At 40.3% G+C, this 15,563-nt stretch overlaps 1 protein-coding gene across 5 annotated transcripts in view; it reads right to left on the reverse strand.

The window, feature by feature from the left end:
- Positions 1-5,257: 5,257 nt before the first annotated feature.
- The window catches only part of kif21a (kinesin family member 21A), a 116,532-nt gene continuing 106,226 nt past the window's right edge, over positions 5,258-15,563 (reverse strand). For all 5 annotated transcript variants that reach the window (XM_033039611.1, XM_033039608.1, XM_033039609.1 and 2 more), the window contains 7 exons: positions 13,463-13,599; positions 11,942-12,122; positions 11,121-11,285; positions 10,480-10,597; positions 8,468-8,638; positions 6,545-6,744; positions 5,258-6,409 (listed from right to left, as the gene is read on the reverse strand). In XM_033039611.1, the coding sequence (XP_032895502.1) occupies positions 6,316-6,409; positions 6,545-6,744; positions 8,468-8,638; positions 10,480-10,597; positions 11,121-11,285; positions 11,942-12,122; positions 13,463-13,599 (1,066 nt within the window). In that variant the 3' untranslated portion in view covers positions 5,258-6,315. The remainder of the gene's footprint in view (positions 6,410-6,544; positions 6,745-8,467; positions 8,639-10,479; positions 10,598-11,120; positions 11,286-11,941; positions 12,123-13,462; positions 13,600-15,563) is intronic.

Genomic DNA, 15,563 nt, shown 5'->3' on the forward strand with positions numbered 1-15,563 from the left:
ATAATTACAACCTCCCCACCCACATATTGCTCTCCAGTTTCCGTGACAGACCACGTACAACTAGTGCTCTCTGTAATGCCACAGTATGAATGTAATAAAGAAGTAAAGTCACAGTGTGTCGATAACATTTCTTTACAGTGCCCAAGAAGAGTAAGGTGACATGCCTCAATGACTAACGTCCGTGGTGAAGAAATGTTTTGAGCGGTTGATTAAGGCGCATATCAACTCCTACCTCAACAAAAACCTTGTCCCCTTACAATTTGCCTACCACCAAAACAGGTCAACGGAGGATGCAATCTCGCTGGATCGCTTGGACAATAAAAACACATAAGTCAAGCTGTTGTTTATAGACTACAGCTCAGCGTTGAATGCTTTAAGGAAAAAAGAAAATTGGCATAATTATTTGTAATTTTTCTTGAACATGGTAACCTGGAACTAGATGTACATTATATTTTGATGCAATCTGATTTTTGTTTAAAATCAAGGCAATTACATGTAAAATAATTTGTAACTAATTAACAGTTGTATCCTTAAAGCTTAAATTCTCCACACTACTATTTGGAATAGAAAATGACATCTGATGGTGCCAGCTGTTTGTTTTTTCAGGGCAGATGTTTGCATTATGCATGAAATGTTTTAAGGACAAATAGCCTCAAGGTTTCAGTGGCCTTTCAGAAACTTGACTGAAGATTTTTGTGTTGCAAACAGGATCTCTCAATTAGTTTTTCTATCAAAAACGTTTAATGTGAATACATATTTGTATTCAGTTCACATCTCAGAACTTAAGGAATATTTACAACCGTAATGTTTTTGAAACAATATCAAAAGATTGATATGAAGAAATTAATGGAACAGTTGAAACATGCGAATTTTGCAATCTACTTGCCTCGGTTAATATTTAGTTTTTAAGTCAGATGGCCTTTGGGTTCAATAACCATTCTAGCTGAGATAAACACTTCAGTGTAATACTGAGGGAATACTGCAGTTTTGAGATGCAATCTTGCTAATGTCAAGAAAATCACATGGTTTTTAAAAAAAAGAGGAAGGTGTCCATAACAAAAGTGAAATATTACACAATAATCATATCTAGCATCCACAAGCTGAACTTTTATATTGATTTTGTGGAGAAACCAAACACTTCTCAATTAATTTCAACAACTGGACTCATCACAGTTGGAATCCAGCAATGGAGTGTGAAATTACAGCAATTATGCAAGGGAAAATCTGCCCAAATAAATCTGATGATCCAAACTGGATGACAGTGTGAGCTCTGCAAAGAAAATGTAGAGGGGGTGTCAAGGGACGATAAATAAAGGTTTCTTTGTAACAGGAGTGCAGTGAAGGATCTGGCATGTGTCAATTAAGAAATCAAGCACGCTGGGTGTATAGTTTCTGTAGTTGAGAAATAGTGAGAGGCAATTTAGTATGCTTCAATGAAACTGACTGATCCCAGCAGGGTTAATGCAGGATTAAAGCTTCCAGTCTGGGATATCTAGAGCCAGGGATCAGTCACAAACTAAAGAATTACCCATTCCTGATCAAGATGAAAAGAAATGGCTTCATGTGTGTAGCAATTTTTTGGTATTCTCAACCTAAATAGTTGTGGAATCTCAGTTGCTAAGGTACTTAGAAAAAGTGCGTCAAGTGAAATTGGTCTAGTGCAGCAAAGTCTTCTTCTTATCGAGTGCACACACAAGATTAGAAGTTGTTCAGCCAGAACTGAACACATTTCTCGGCATCTGCATGCAACGGTGTGTCTTGCGCTTCTTGTGGCGGTGGAAAAATTGGTAGAAACAGGGCCGCGACGTGAACGCTCTTCCCTTGAATAAAATATGACAATGTACACTTTAACCACACGTGTTTTTTTCTATTACAAATCTCAAAGTGTGGAGTACAGAGGCAAATAAATAAATGATGGGTCTTTGTTCCAAACATTATGGAGGGCACTGTATAAATCAGCATTTTGGATAGTAAAATATACTCCTTGCTTCCTTTGAAAACCATGACATTAGTTTAGAGATACAGCACAGAAACAGGCCTTTCGGCCCAGCGAGTCAACGCTAACCAGCAATCCCCACACACTAGCACTATCCTACACGCTGGAGACAATTTACAATGTTGCCAAAGCCAATTAACCTACAAATCTGTACGTCTTTGGAGTGAGCGAGGAAACTGGAGCATCCGGAGAAAACCCACGCGGTCATTGGGAGAAATTGATCATTTTTGTTGCCTAGTACAAAAAGTACATATTTCAACATGTTTCTTCATAGTTGTCTTTTCATGATAGCTATTCTTATCTGACGTGAATTCCACTGTTTACAAAAAATAAATATATCCAAAGCACAATTTAACCAGCAGATATATACATTAAAATATACTTACTAGAGATGAAATCATTAACTTTTTATGATGCTAATTATGAATCTCTATGTAAGAAAGGCCCATCACTAGTGCTCACAAATCACCAGTCAACAATGATGCCACAGTAGCCAAATTAGCTATTACTAAATCAAGACTAGCAGCCATAGTTCACATCTTACCAATGACAACTCTGGAAGGCAAAAAACTAGTTATTTTGATTTACGACAACAAAACTTGTAAAAGCCTCACTCACTTTTGTCCTTTTGGGGAGAAAGTCAATTGTTCCGAGCTAGGTTGAACATAATCAATAAGGTTGAACATTGAGTTAGCCTCATTAAACATCACACCCCAATATTAAAAGAAAATTGCAAACACTTCAGTACTCAGTAAGCTCTAAAATGACACCCACAATTATTGCTCCGTTCCAGTTTCACTTGGCAGCATTAAATGACTGCACTTTTTGTCTGTCATTTTGAGGGTGCTCCCTTTCCTTTACAAATTCTAATGTCCACAACTAGGCCTTGTCTTACTTGGTTATATAGTAGTCAAAATGAAAGTCAATTTAGAATGCTTAAATGAAATTAGTTTGATGTATAAATAAAGCTCTATAAAAGAATCACCTAGTAAAAAGACAAAGTAGTGAAGTTATTAATTGCCATGAAAAGTTTTATTGATGCTCAGAAGGTGCCTTTTTATAGATAGTGTCTCAGAACTCAACCAGCAATGAAAACTAGAAGTTAAATAGTGACACAAGAGAAAGCAGATGCTGGAATCTTGAACAAAAATCAAATAGTTGAAAGAACTCAATGGGTCGAGAAGCATCTGGGCAGGAAATGTCCTCATTTCAGGTCAAGCAAGACCCTGTAACAGGACCGAGTGTGGAGAGGAAATATAACCAGTGTACTGAGAGGGGTGGAGAGCAAGGCAGAGGCCATGAAGTGATAGGTGGACCAAGGAGGGGTGAAGGATTGAGCAGATTGTGGAGGAAGAGTGATGGGAGATACAGGTGGCTGGGTGATAGGTGGGTACACAAAGGTGATCAGTTATAGAATCTGATGTCAGGAAAGTGATAATGGGAACTGTTAAGGGAGAGATGAGGGGCATAGAGAACCAGATGGGGTAGGAGATCTGGTGGATGAAATGCATTGATCGTAGATAGATGGAACCTGGAGAATGACAGAGAGACAGAGAGATAGACGTAGACTGCTCCGGCAGAATGCAAAGTGCTGTTCCACTAGTTGCATCAGGCCTCGCACTGGCAGACGGATAGGTCCGCATAGGAATGGGAGTTGAAACGGCATGCAATGGGAACTTGGGATGGCAATTGCTGCCAGAGCCCACGTGTTCTGTAAACTAGTCACGTTGTCTACATTTGTTCTCACTGATGTAAAGGAGGTCACATCAGGAGAACTGAATGCAGTACACAAGGTTGGAGTTGGTGCTGTGATTCTCTGGCTCATCTTAAAGAGCTATTTAGGTCTCTGGATGGTGATGAGGGAAGAGCGGTAGTGCAAGATTTGCATCATCCACATTACAAGAGTGAGTGACAGGTTCAAGGAGTGATAGGTGGGGGGGGCTGGCCAATCCCTGGCAGAAGTTACTGAATAACAATTATCAGCATGAAAATTCACAGCAACGTTCCCGCTGTATCCATGAATAAAGATGCCAATTGCAATGCCCAATCATTGTTAAAGGCAATACCAAATCAAGCATACACACACAAATTTACTCATACGTAAATTACTCAAATATTTGTACTATAAACTAATACTGAGAAAATGTAATGGTGCAAAAATTATTACCATTCATTGCTGGATACACTTTGCAAGAAAAAGACAACTCATTATTGGACAATTCATTTCACCTGTGAAGTTGGTTGTGTGACTCAACTAATCAATACCATAATTCAAGAAAGACCATGATAAATAAAATGTATTAAAAAGGAACTGTAGATGCAGATCTGATATGTCCTCATTCTTTAATGAAGGTGGTTTCCCCCCTTCTGTCACAGATGGGTCCCTCATATAACTATGTTCCATAGTTCTGCACTCGCTCCCCCTCCCCCAGATACAACAAAGACAGTTCCCCAGGCCGCACCTTTCACCCCACCAGCCTCTGCACCCAACACATCGCCCCCTGACATTTCCGCCACCTCCAATGTGATCCCACCATTAATCACACCTTCCCATCTCCACCCCTTTCCGTCTTTCATGGTGACCGCTCCTTCTGCAACTTCTTGGTTCACTCAACCCATCCCCCCAGATACTTTCCCCTGCAACCGCAGGAAATGCAATACCTGCCCTTATACCCCTCCCTCAACTCCAACTGGTGTTCCTGATGTGGGCTCCTGTACATTGGTAAGACAAAGCATATATTTTGCTGAACACTTATGCCCAATAACTCCCCTTCCCATCCCCATACTGGTCTCCTCCATTACCAGAGTGAGGCCACACACAAATTGGAAGAACAGCACCTCAGATTTTGCTTGGGAAGCTTACAACCCTGTAGCATGAACATTGAGTGCTCTAATTTTCAGTAACTTGTGCAAACACTCCCCCCCCCCCTCCCTCCCCCCACCCTAATTAATTAATACAGTTAATTAGTTCCACAGTTTGCAACTACGAATCCCTTTTGGGATTTCACCATCCCTAGCCAATAATTGGCCTATCAAGGAACCACCTGCTTGAGGTCATCTGTTGCTGGCCCTGATTTATCCTGGTCTTTCCGTCTCCCTCTTACCCCTACAATCAATCTGAAAAATAGATCCCAACCCAAAATGTCACCTATCCAATTCATCCAGAGATGTTGATGGATCTGCTGAGTTATTCCAGCATTGTGTGTCTATCTGTGAAAAATAAACATTGTTTAGGACATTGCGCAACTTTGTGGACTTGAGTGCACAACTGTTTCCTTTTAATTCATGTCACATCATAACATAAAACAAATTGAGCACACATTTCTTTATTTGGCTAATTGTTTACAAACAGCCTGAGAGATAGCAAATAAAACCTAAATCCGTTTCAACTTGGTTATTTACATAACATTTCAGAAGCTTGGTAAAATCACTATCATTCAAATTCTAAAGCTAAATAAAATATATCCCCATTTAGTTATCTACATTCTACAATCTCTGGAAATAAACCAGGTACAAATTAACACTTTCATCTCAAACTCACTATATACAGTGCATTTCCATTCCAGATGAAATTGTCCAGTTAACCGTTACTGAATGCAACATATGCACATATTTCTCAATATTCGCACAGCAGCATTTTACCGACTCAACTGCAAAGGCAATTTCCTCTTACTTGAAAGAAAAGCAGGCTTATGAGATAAACAGTGTGGCTTGAACAGTGAATGACAACACAGTAATGTTATAATGGGAGTATGCCACAAACAGTGCAAGACAATTCTGCTTCAAAGATTTTTGCTAGAATGAGAATACTGCTGTATAAATAGATATTGCTAAATTCTATCTTTAAAGTAATGCAACAGCAATATTTCCAACTAGAAATGAACTCCATATACAAGTACAGACATGGTTGCAGCATCAAAAAAATCTGCACAAACCTTTTGGGAAAATACCAAAGTACATAACGATTCCCATTAGCTGCATAGAACTATTTGCTGGACATGCTATTTGATGCAAACCTTACTGCTCAGAAAGCTACTGCAGACTGAATACATTAAGAATAGCTCTGCAGAATGAAAAGCATTTCACAATTTCTATTCACACAACACAAATCAGTCAAGTGCTAGGTATATTATCTAGTTGCTCTTTTCTCTGATGGTACTGTGATGCTATCAGAGAAAAGAGATGCTATGAATTTGACTGATCAGAACCAATTAAACACTAGAGCTTCCAGGTGCCTTCAGGTCAGTTAGAACAGCTTCCCCAATCACAGTAAAAGTGCTATACACCAATGGCCAATGTTGCTTTGCTCTATGTAGTGTTCAGCTGCTGTTAACATCATCGTTTATTTCTGCAGTTTCCAACAGCTGTCCATCTGATTGTCTCCGAGTGCTCCAAATTCTCACTGTTTGGTCACTGAAAGAAAGTTTGTTTAAATAATGTATTAATGTTTTGATTACTTTGTATAAGGAATATTTTTTTTAAGTTTGAATTGTCTTTACAATGATAAAGATTGGTCTGGAAATCGTCACAGCCATTGTTTGTACTTACTCTGAAGCAGTAAAGATGTGAGTAGAGTTGGTACAAATGGCATTGATGGGACTGTCATGGCCTCTCATCTCCCCAAGTGGTGAAAAGCTGTCTACAGTCCAAAGCTTAAGGATGCCTCCCCTGCAGCCACTGAGCAGAGACATCCGTCCTGGGACAATTCCCAAGGCGGACACCCAATCCTTGTGAGCATTTGGAACTTGCTAAAATAAACAAAAGTATGCCAAGACTTTGAATTTGAAATCTCTTATATACATGTAAATAAACATAGTTTTGAACTCATCTTTAAATGAGCTGGCACAAAGGGCTGAAATTAACAATAATGTCATAAGAGGAGTAAACACATCATCATGGAGGACATCTGACAGGAACATGTAGGGTGCACACATATGGATTTAAACTCCAAAATCAATGTTTGTTTCAATGACCTTACTCCTCTAATGGTTGTATTGTAATAACTTCTACGGTCTAACCAGTAGTTGCGCAACGGTGAATTCTATTCAGACAAGCTGAAAACTTGTACCCTGGTCAGTGAGTAGGCATTTCCAAAAACATAATTAGCAATAAGCTCTTCAGCTAAAAACTACTTTTATTTTTGTGGTGTCTAATTGTTATTTAAAAATCTTCTTCTATTTAAAATAGAAAATCTTTGCTACTAAAAGTAGCAGGAGAGGAGAATCAAGAAGCAGAGGACATAGGTTTAAGGTTCGTGGGTAAAGATTTATTAGGAACACGAGGAGGCATGTTATCCACAAAGGGTGTTGGGTACATGGAACGAGCTCCAGATGAAGTATTTGTAGCTGGCATGATAACATTTCCTTTCTCATACCAGCAATTCATGGAGTTCACAAACAATTCTCACTTGCATCCTGGCCATCGAAATACCCACTGGATCTATCTTCATTAAAATCTGCACCCCAAATCCATGTTTTTATTTCAATACAGAAGTTTTAGTGTTTCCTTATTCTTATCTTCCAATTCCAAATCTACTTTTCACACAATTCCCTGTTAAAGCCCCATCCAACCCATTCTTCTTCTTGGCCTGTGACCTTTGGTGCAGTACATCACACCATTCATTTTCTTCACATAGCTTCCACAGCAGAGTTTTTAAAAATTATTTCCCATCCCACAACAACCTGCAAATATTCAATTTCCTCAAATTGGTCATATAACAATAGGAATGAAAGCACCACTCTCATCTCACTCTATTCTAGAAAGAGAATGCCTGGATTTGAGAGAAAGGGATGTTTTGGGATTTGATGGTAAGGGAGGACTAGAGTGGTGATAGAAATATAGGAGAAAAAAAAATAGGTGGAGTAGGCCATTCGGCCCTTCGAGCCAGCACCACCATTCAATATGATCATGGCTGATGATCTAAAATCAGTTCCCCATACCTGCTTTTTCCCCCATATCCCTTGATTCCTTTAGCCGTAAGAGCTAAATCTAACTCTCTCATGAAATCAAGTGATAAGTACTTTGGAAAGGAACTATTAAAGGTTATAGAAAATAGAACAAGGTAATGGGACTAACAGGATAAAACTTTCAACGAGAAGGTCCTGTGTTGTATGATTCTATGCACCTTACTGGGAAAAGGATGTTGATCCAAGAGGTATTCAGAAATATTGAAGTAGTCTCACCAAACAGACCATCATGGAGGAGAGAAAGAGATCAGAGTTTTTGAAGCAGGAGAGGTAAGAGACAATAGATGCAGGAGTAGGCCATTCGGCCCTTCGAGCCAGCATCGTCATTCAATGTGATCATGGCTGATCATCCACAATCAATACCCAGTTTCTTCCTTCTCCCCATATCCCTTGACTCCGCTACCTTTAAAAGCTCTAACTCTCTCTTGAAAGCATCCAGAGTAATCAAGATTATCTCATTTTGTTAGGACAGGCAACGTACATTAACGCTGCTCGGTATTCATACCTGGAAGAGCTCTTGCTGGGCCATGTCCCACTTTTTTATTCCGTTATCTCTTGATCCACTGAACAAGCTGTCACCTACAATCGTGAGCGATTCAATTCCATCATAATGTGGTGGCTCAAAATTATGTGTGGGGCTTACAGTGCCAATGGCACCTTCTGTTACTTCAAACATCTGTAAAGAAAGAGGTGCAGGATAATACATACATGATTAAGAAAGGTATCCACTGGGTGGCGCCAGCAATGGCTGCCTCGCCAACAGTCAGTCTGTCCCTTCCTTTTTTGTTGTTTGTTTGTATGTGTTTAATGTATGTTTTTACAGTTCTTTAGCTTGTTTTATGTGGGGGGTGGGGGGGGGGGGAGTTGGGGGAATATCTTTCTAATATCTTACCTCGACAGAGATGCAATTTTTTTCCATATCATACTTCCGTCCGCACTGCGGCCTAACATCGAGGAGTTGGCGGCCTTTGCTGGGTACCGACTTCGAGAGCTCCACCGTGGGAGCCTGCGGACTTAACATCACGGAGCTCGCGATGCCTGTCGGGGGTCGACTTTGGGGCTTCAACCGTGGGAGACTTAACATCGCGGAGCTCGTGGTCTCTGGTTAGAGACTGACTGGGAACTCCAAAACGCAGGAGCTTCGACCGCCCCGACGCGGGAGCTTCGACCGCTGGCTGCGGGAGCTTCAATTGCCCCGACTGTGGATGGTTCGATTGCCCCAACCGCGGGAGAAGAGGACGACGTTTGGACTTTATTGCCTTCCATCAGTGAGGAATGTGGAATCCGCTGTGGTGGATATTTATGTTAACTTTTATGTAGTTGTATATCTTGTTGCTTTTTGTTTAGTATGGCTGTATGGCAATTCGAATTTCACTGTACTTTAATTGGTACATGTGACAATAAACTGACCTTGAAACCTTGAGAACATCACAGATTATTTAGTTTACAATTGTAAAATGGGGATGATCACAGATAAAATAAAGGAAAAATTACTTACTGGGTTCATACAAAGTGCACTGTCCTAAAAGCTTAGAAAATCTGAACTCCGCACCCATTACAGGGTTGAGATTGCCAATACAGCAAACCATCGTTATAATGGACCACAGTGGGGAAGGGGAATTGTGTCTGTTTTTGCCGATTGTCTGCCAGAACAGAGTAATGGATTATCATTGTGCAAGTATTAGATAACTGCAGATGCTGGTTAATACTCAAAAGGGCAGAAAGTGCTGGAGTAATTCAGCGGGTCAGGCAGCATCTCTGGCGAACATGAATAGGCAAAGTTTCCGGTCGGGACCCTTCTTCAGACTCTCTGTCTGAAACTGGGCCTGGACTGCCCCAACCTTCTAGTGGTGGGGGGAGGGAAAAGAGGTGAGGATCAGCCGAGTCATTGATTGCAGCCCGAGAGCGGCTGGAGTGCAGGTGTGGGTCAGCGGTGGCGGCAGAAGGTGCAGCCTGGAAGCGGCCAAGGATGCCGTGTGGGACTGCAGTGGCAGCACTAGATCCAGTGTGGAAGCAGCCGAGGAGACAGTCGGGCCATCATTGGAAGCCCTGCCTGGCTGTGCGGGAGCACATCCAGCCTGGAAATGGCCAGGGAGGGCAGGTGCAGAACGCGTGGGAACGGCCAGGGCTGGTTTAGGCAGTCTGGTGTGGAAGCAGCTGTGGAGGTGGTGCAGGCTGGGGATAGAGTCGGCAGTCTGGCCTGACAGTGAAGTTCGGTGGGCCCAGCCGCCATAACCAAAATCAGTTATGAAAAGATCCATAAAAACGAGGTTTTACTGTACTTGAAATCCTGCTAGTTCTCAACTTCCATGTTCCATGAACCTAGAGTCAGGAATTACTCTTGGTGCCTACTGCAACATGGACGTTAAGTAGGTCATGCTGTCAGCTGGTTCTACATTCTGGAACTGCTAGCCAGCAGGCAGCAAAATCTGCTCAATATTTTGTGTCAAATTCTGCAAGAATAGTTGTAAAAATGTAAAGCTTGCTGTAGATTTATTTTCATTGAGAAAATATTACCTTGATGTAGTGATCTTTGGACCCAGTGATAATCAAATCTTGTCCATTTGCAGTTTGGTCAACAGTAAGGCACATAACTGGGCCCAGATGACCAGTCAACTTTCCAGTTGATTGAAACCTTAAAACAGAAAAAAAAAGCTCCATAATCATTGCAAATGCACACACTACCTGGGGGAAAATGTTTCTAAGCAGTATTCACATGCCTCCCACTGACAAGGAGAAGATAGATAATATTTTTCTCAGCTAACAGATAAAAATTTTGATTGCCTTTTTTCGCTGGCAAAATAAAACTGTTGACCTAATAATCATAATTTAAACCTGTATGTTTTGTTGATTGATTTATCTTCGTCCTACATCAGGTCATGAAAACAGATTTAAAAAAATCAAGTTTGACTGAATACGTTCATCGTGACTTAGTTTTGCACTAATTTAACATTATTCCAGCAACCCTAAAAAGTCGGAAACTGGTAGAAATATTCTACTAGTCGGGTAGTAACATTGAAAAGATGACCGGAGATACGATTTCAGATGAAGAAATGCAAAATGGCACTATTTACAGTGAATGTACAGATATTTAATTTAATGTTCTGTTAAAATTGTCGACAAAAATACAATATAGAATTAAAATGAACATAAAATACCTTTTGAGATCCCACATTCGCACAGAGTTACCAGAAGCAGCATAGAGGAACATGCCTGTGGAGTTAAGTGCAATTTGGTTTATCTGATTTTCTCCAGGTGAGATGGTAACTGTTCTATTTTTAGTATTTGCACAAACATCCCCCATCGACGCCTGGCCCGATGACCTGAGAAACAAAAAAAATATTTTTCATACATTAAATTCTCTTACCTTAAATGTTAACACAAATTTGACTGAACAATGTACAGTCTGCTCAGTGAGGCTCTGCAATACTTGGAATGGAATACTTTGTCACATGTGACAATTCTTTGCTTGCATACCCAAAGTATGCAAATAGTCGCCGCAAACGGCGCTGACAAATTTGCAAAGTTTTGAAGGTTGGAGCACTGCAGTGTCTAAATGATTACCTCAATTCTCAAATGTCACTATGTTGTTTGTATATAACCATGTATGTTTCTTTACTAAATTGGCATTTGGCAATCGAACTTTCAAAAGGTGCAACGTGAAGGCACAGCTTGTGGCTCTAACCACCCTCCCCTCTCCATAGCACAATTCTGGTTTTGCTTCAGGGTCCGAGATAAAATTGTCAAAATGCAATAACCTGGGCAAACACTTAAAATCATTTGTCTAGAATCTCATGATTGATTCAACACTACACATTAGAATCTTGCAGATAATATTAGTACCTCCAAATTTATATTCAAGACAGCAAGGTATTTATAAATTATTTAAAACAGAATTTCCAATCAAAAAAATATTTTAAAAACTTAAAAGTCAACGTGTTAAAATATAGTCTTAATAATGATCAGAATGGATACTTACGTCAGTGTTCGGATACATTTAGCAGAATCCCGGATATCCCACACCTTAATATAAGATGTAGAAGCAGAAAATACCAAACTAGAATAACTGCAGTACTTGACTGATACCACATTATTAGGATGCCCACCAAGTGACATGATCTCTTGCCCCGTTACAAGATTCCATACTTTACACGTCCGATCTGTCAAAAGTTTGTAAAAAGAAAAAAATGCAGTCAGCATGCCACCTCTTTTGTACGTTAACAATTATACAGATATACAGCTGAAAAATCAGAAATACTGTGAGAATCAGTGGGAATGTTATGAAGTATTGAAGTTCAGGGTCAATGTCGCAGGATGAGTAAACAGAACTAAAGAGTGGGGATAACCTATGGAAACATCACATGCAACAAACAGCAGAGGAACTGGAGTGGAAAAAATTTCCAAAAACACTTTCTCAATTCCAAAAGGTGAAGTTTTCCATCATACAATCTACGAAAGGGATAGTCAAAGTTGAGCAGACATTTAGCAAGTGGAGCATTCCCTGCACACATAACAATTCAAATTATTCTACTTTATAAAGAAAATTGTGGGAGTTTCCCAAAAACCAATTCTTGGTGCAGCAGCTCAAATGATATAATACAGTAACTGTGGACCCTATGCACCTGGGGAAGTGTAAGGTGTTAGGGAGTGCAAAGAAATCTTGACAAAGTCAGGGGTTCAGAATCCTTTCAAATTTAATGGAAGGACAACATTTTCTTTCAATGGCCTCCCAGCATCTAAAAGAGGATGATAGACAGCGAGTCCTATCAAGTAGTAGGGACCACAGGTCATCGACCTTGGTGTTGGTCCCTGAAAATCAGGAAAGCGGGCCCCAGGAAGAAGGGCTTGGCAACACAAGGAACTGCAAATGCTGCAATCTTGTGTGGAACACAAAGTGCTGTAGTAACTCAGAGGGTCGGGCCACATCGCTGGAGAACATGTATCGCCAATGTTTCGGGTCAGAATCCTTCCTCAGGCTCCTGCCCTTCGACCTGTCTGATGAAGGGTCCCAACCGAAATGTCACCTATCCGTGTCCTCCAGTGATGTGGCCTGAACTGCTGAGATATCCAGCACTTCATGTTCTCAGGAAGAATGGCTTTTTGGACAGGGATTACTATTCTGATAGGAAGCAAGTCAACGACCCTCCTGCTCCCTTCAGCCAATCACAGAGTAAGCTAAAGATGCATTCTTTCATCACTGTTTTTTTCAAAAATCTTGGAATCCTGGTTGCCAGTTGCATAGTTTGTAATAAGTTTTGCGAGAGCGCCGAAATGAGCCCAAATCATTTGCTCATGAGGCATCGCAGTGGTAATGGCAGGCTGTCTGAGTAAAACTGGGGATGGCGGTCATGGTACTTTTCTTAAAATTTCAATGCCTTCTACCTTATACCTGTGGTTGAGATGCTTTGAAATTAGGAGAGGGTCAGTGCTGTTGTGATACCATGGTCTATGAATTTAGTGTAACCCATTTCTTCTTTCAGTTTGACCAATCTTTTCTTACCTTTTGCTCCGGTGAAAAGAAGATCATCTGTAGCATCTAGACAGAGCACTGCTTTGCTGTGTCCTTCAGCCTCATGAGTACAGTAAAGAGGTGCACACCTATTAGCTTTGGAGCTGGGAAACTGGTTAATTATACCCCTAGGGAAAGAATGATAGGATAACAGATTGAGTAATAGAAGTAAATGGCTATACAGTCAACCACTTTATTACGGACCTCTTGAGTAGGCGTGTGTGACCAAAAGTATGATAAATTGAGCGATACCTCTCTTCTAATTCTAAAGCATTAAATGTATATTGTTTTGTACTGTATATATGACTCATTTTTTTCAAAGTTTATCAAGTGAAATGTTTATGTTATGCTGGCAATGTTTGTTTAGGGTCAGAGATTGACCTCACACAGAAGCATTTTTTATCCTAACTCAGTTTTATCTTACAAACTCTGTGAATTTAAAAAAGCTAGAATATTAATATCTTTAGAAGACATGTATTATAGTTCTGTAGGTAGGGAAATAGTGATGAATAAGATTAATCTCTTACAAGAAATTTTTAATGTATTACTTTATGGGATGCCACCTGGTCACGTGTGTGACATCTTGGTTCACTACCCAAAGAATGGCCCATAATGGATTTTGGTTATAGTGGACGATCTGTTGGAACGGTGGCTTCCTATTCTATTGCATCGGGCAGGTCAGGAAACATTGGCATTTTATGGATTGAATGGTCACTCAGCCTGTACACACCATTCACGTTTGGAAACAATATTTTGGTTTTGCTTCTAGTTTGATGAACTCAAATTTGCTGATCTTTTAATGTTAAAGTTGGTGGGCGGCCTCTCTCCCTGGAGCAGGGGATGACAGAGAAATGGGATCCGAGGCTTCAGGAGTCAGGAGATTCATTCATCTGTGCAGTGGCACAGTAGCACAGCTGATAGGGCCTGTTTCCATGCTGTATCCCTAAACTAAGCCAAATCTGAGAACCCAACTTGTGTAAGAAGGAACGGCAGATGCTGGTTTAAACTAAAGATCGAGGGTCTCGACCCTAAACGTCACCCATTCTTTCTCTCCAGAGACGCTGCCTGGCCCGCTGAGTTACTCCAGCTTTTTGTGTCTATCTTCTGAGAACACAACTTTATTGAATTGAGGCAGCATCTATGGAGAGAAGGAATTGGCGACGTTTCAGGTCAAGACCCTTCTTCAGTTTCGATCCGATTACTGCTCTCCATAGATTCTGCCTCAAATGCTGAGTTTCTCCAGCATTTTGTGTCTACCTTCGATTTTACCAGCATCTGCAGTTCATTCTTAAACATATATTGAATTGAGCTTCTCTCCCATTTCTGCCACTTTTGCCGATCTTCCAAGCCCCCCCCCCCCCCCTCCCTCAGGTCCGTTATAACAAGGGTTAACTGTATTACATAATCATAGAAGCTAAGGGCAGTAAAAAGTGGCAACATTTCCACTGTTAACATTTTTTATAAATGAAATAAAAAGTTGTCTTGGACAGTAATCTTAAATATTTTACCTAAAAGCAGATGGACGTTTTGCACATATTAAAGATAAGTCAATCATTTTCCACTTTACGGAAGAGCAGAGTGATTGCCTATTTTTGGAAATTATCTACCAAAATATGTCAATTTTCCTATTTGTCAACAGGCATGAACTTCATGCAAAAATATGAGCATGACTGACCAATCAGCACTTCTCTTCTATCATTTTACCAAGGCGACCGATGAGCCAAGATGTGCCTCACTGATCTTTATAAAGATCTAGGTCACATTCTCTTTCCACTTTTCCCCTCTCATGCCTCTTCTCATTAAGACCATGGCTGATGTCAAGTTACAATTTCATGTATGGGAGTACCCTCCAGTTAAATGTCATTGGTTATTTTCCATTTTTCGTATTTGCCTGCCATCAATTTGCAACAGGAATAGTAATAACTAAATAAAAATGTTGTGGTTGAGAATAAACCAGTTGGTACAAAAAAGGATATTATCTAAAAATTATACTATAGACCATTGTAAACAGAATATCAATCATCAATTTCATGGTGCAGGCAACTAAAATAGGCAGTATCATTGACAGTGAACGTGGTTGTCAAGAATTTGC

This window comes from Amblyraja radiata, chromosome 21, assembly GCF_010909765.2.
Source record: "Amblyraja radiata isolate CabotCenter1 chromosome 21, sAmbRad1.1.pri, whole genome shotgun sequence".
NCBI lineage: Eukaryota > Metazoa > Chordata > Chondrichthyes > Rajiformes > Rajidae > Amblyraja > Amblyraja radiata.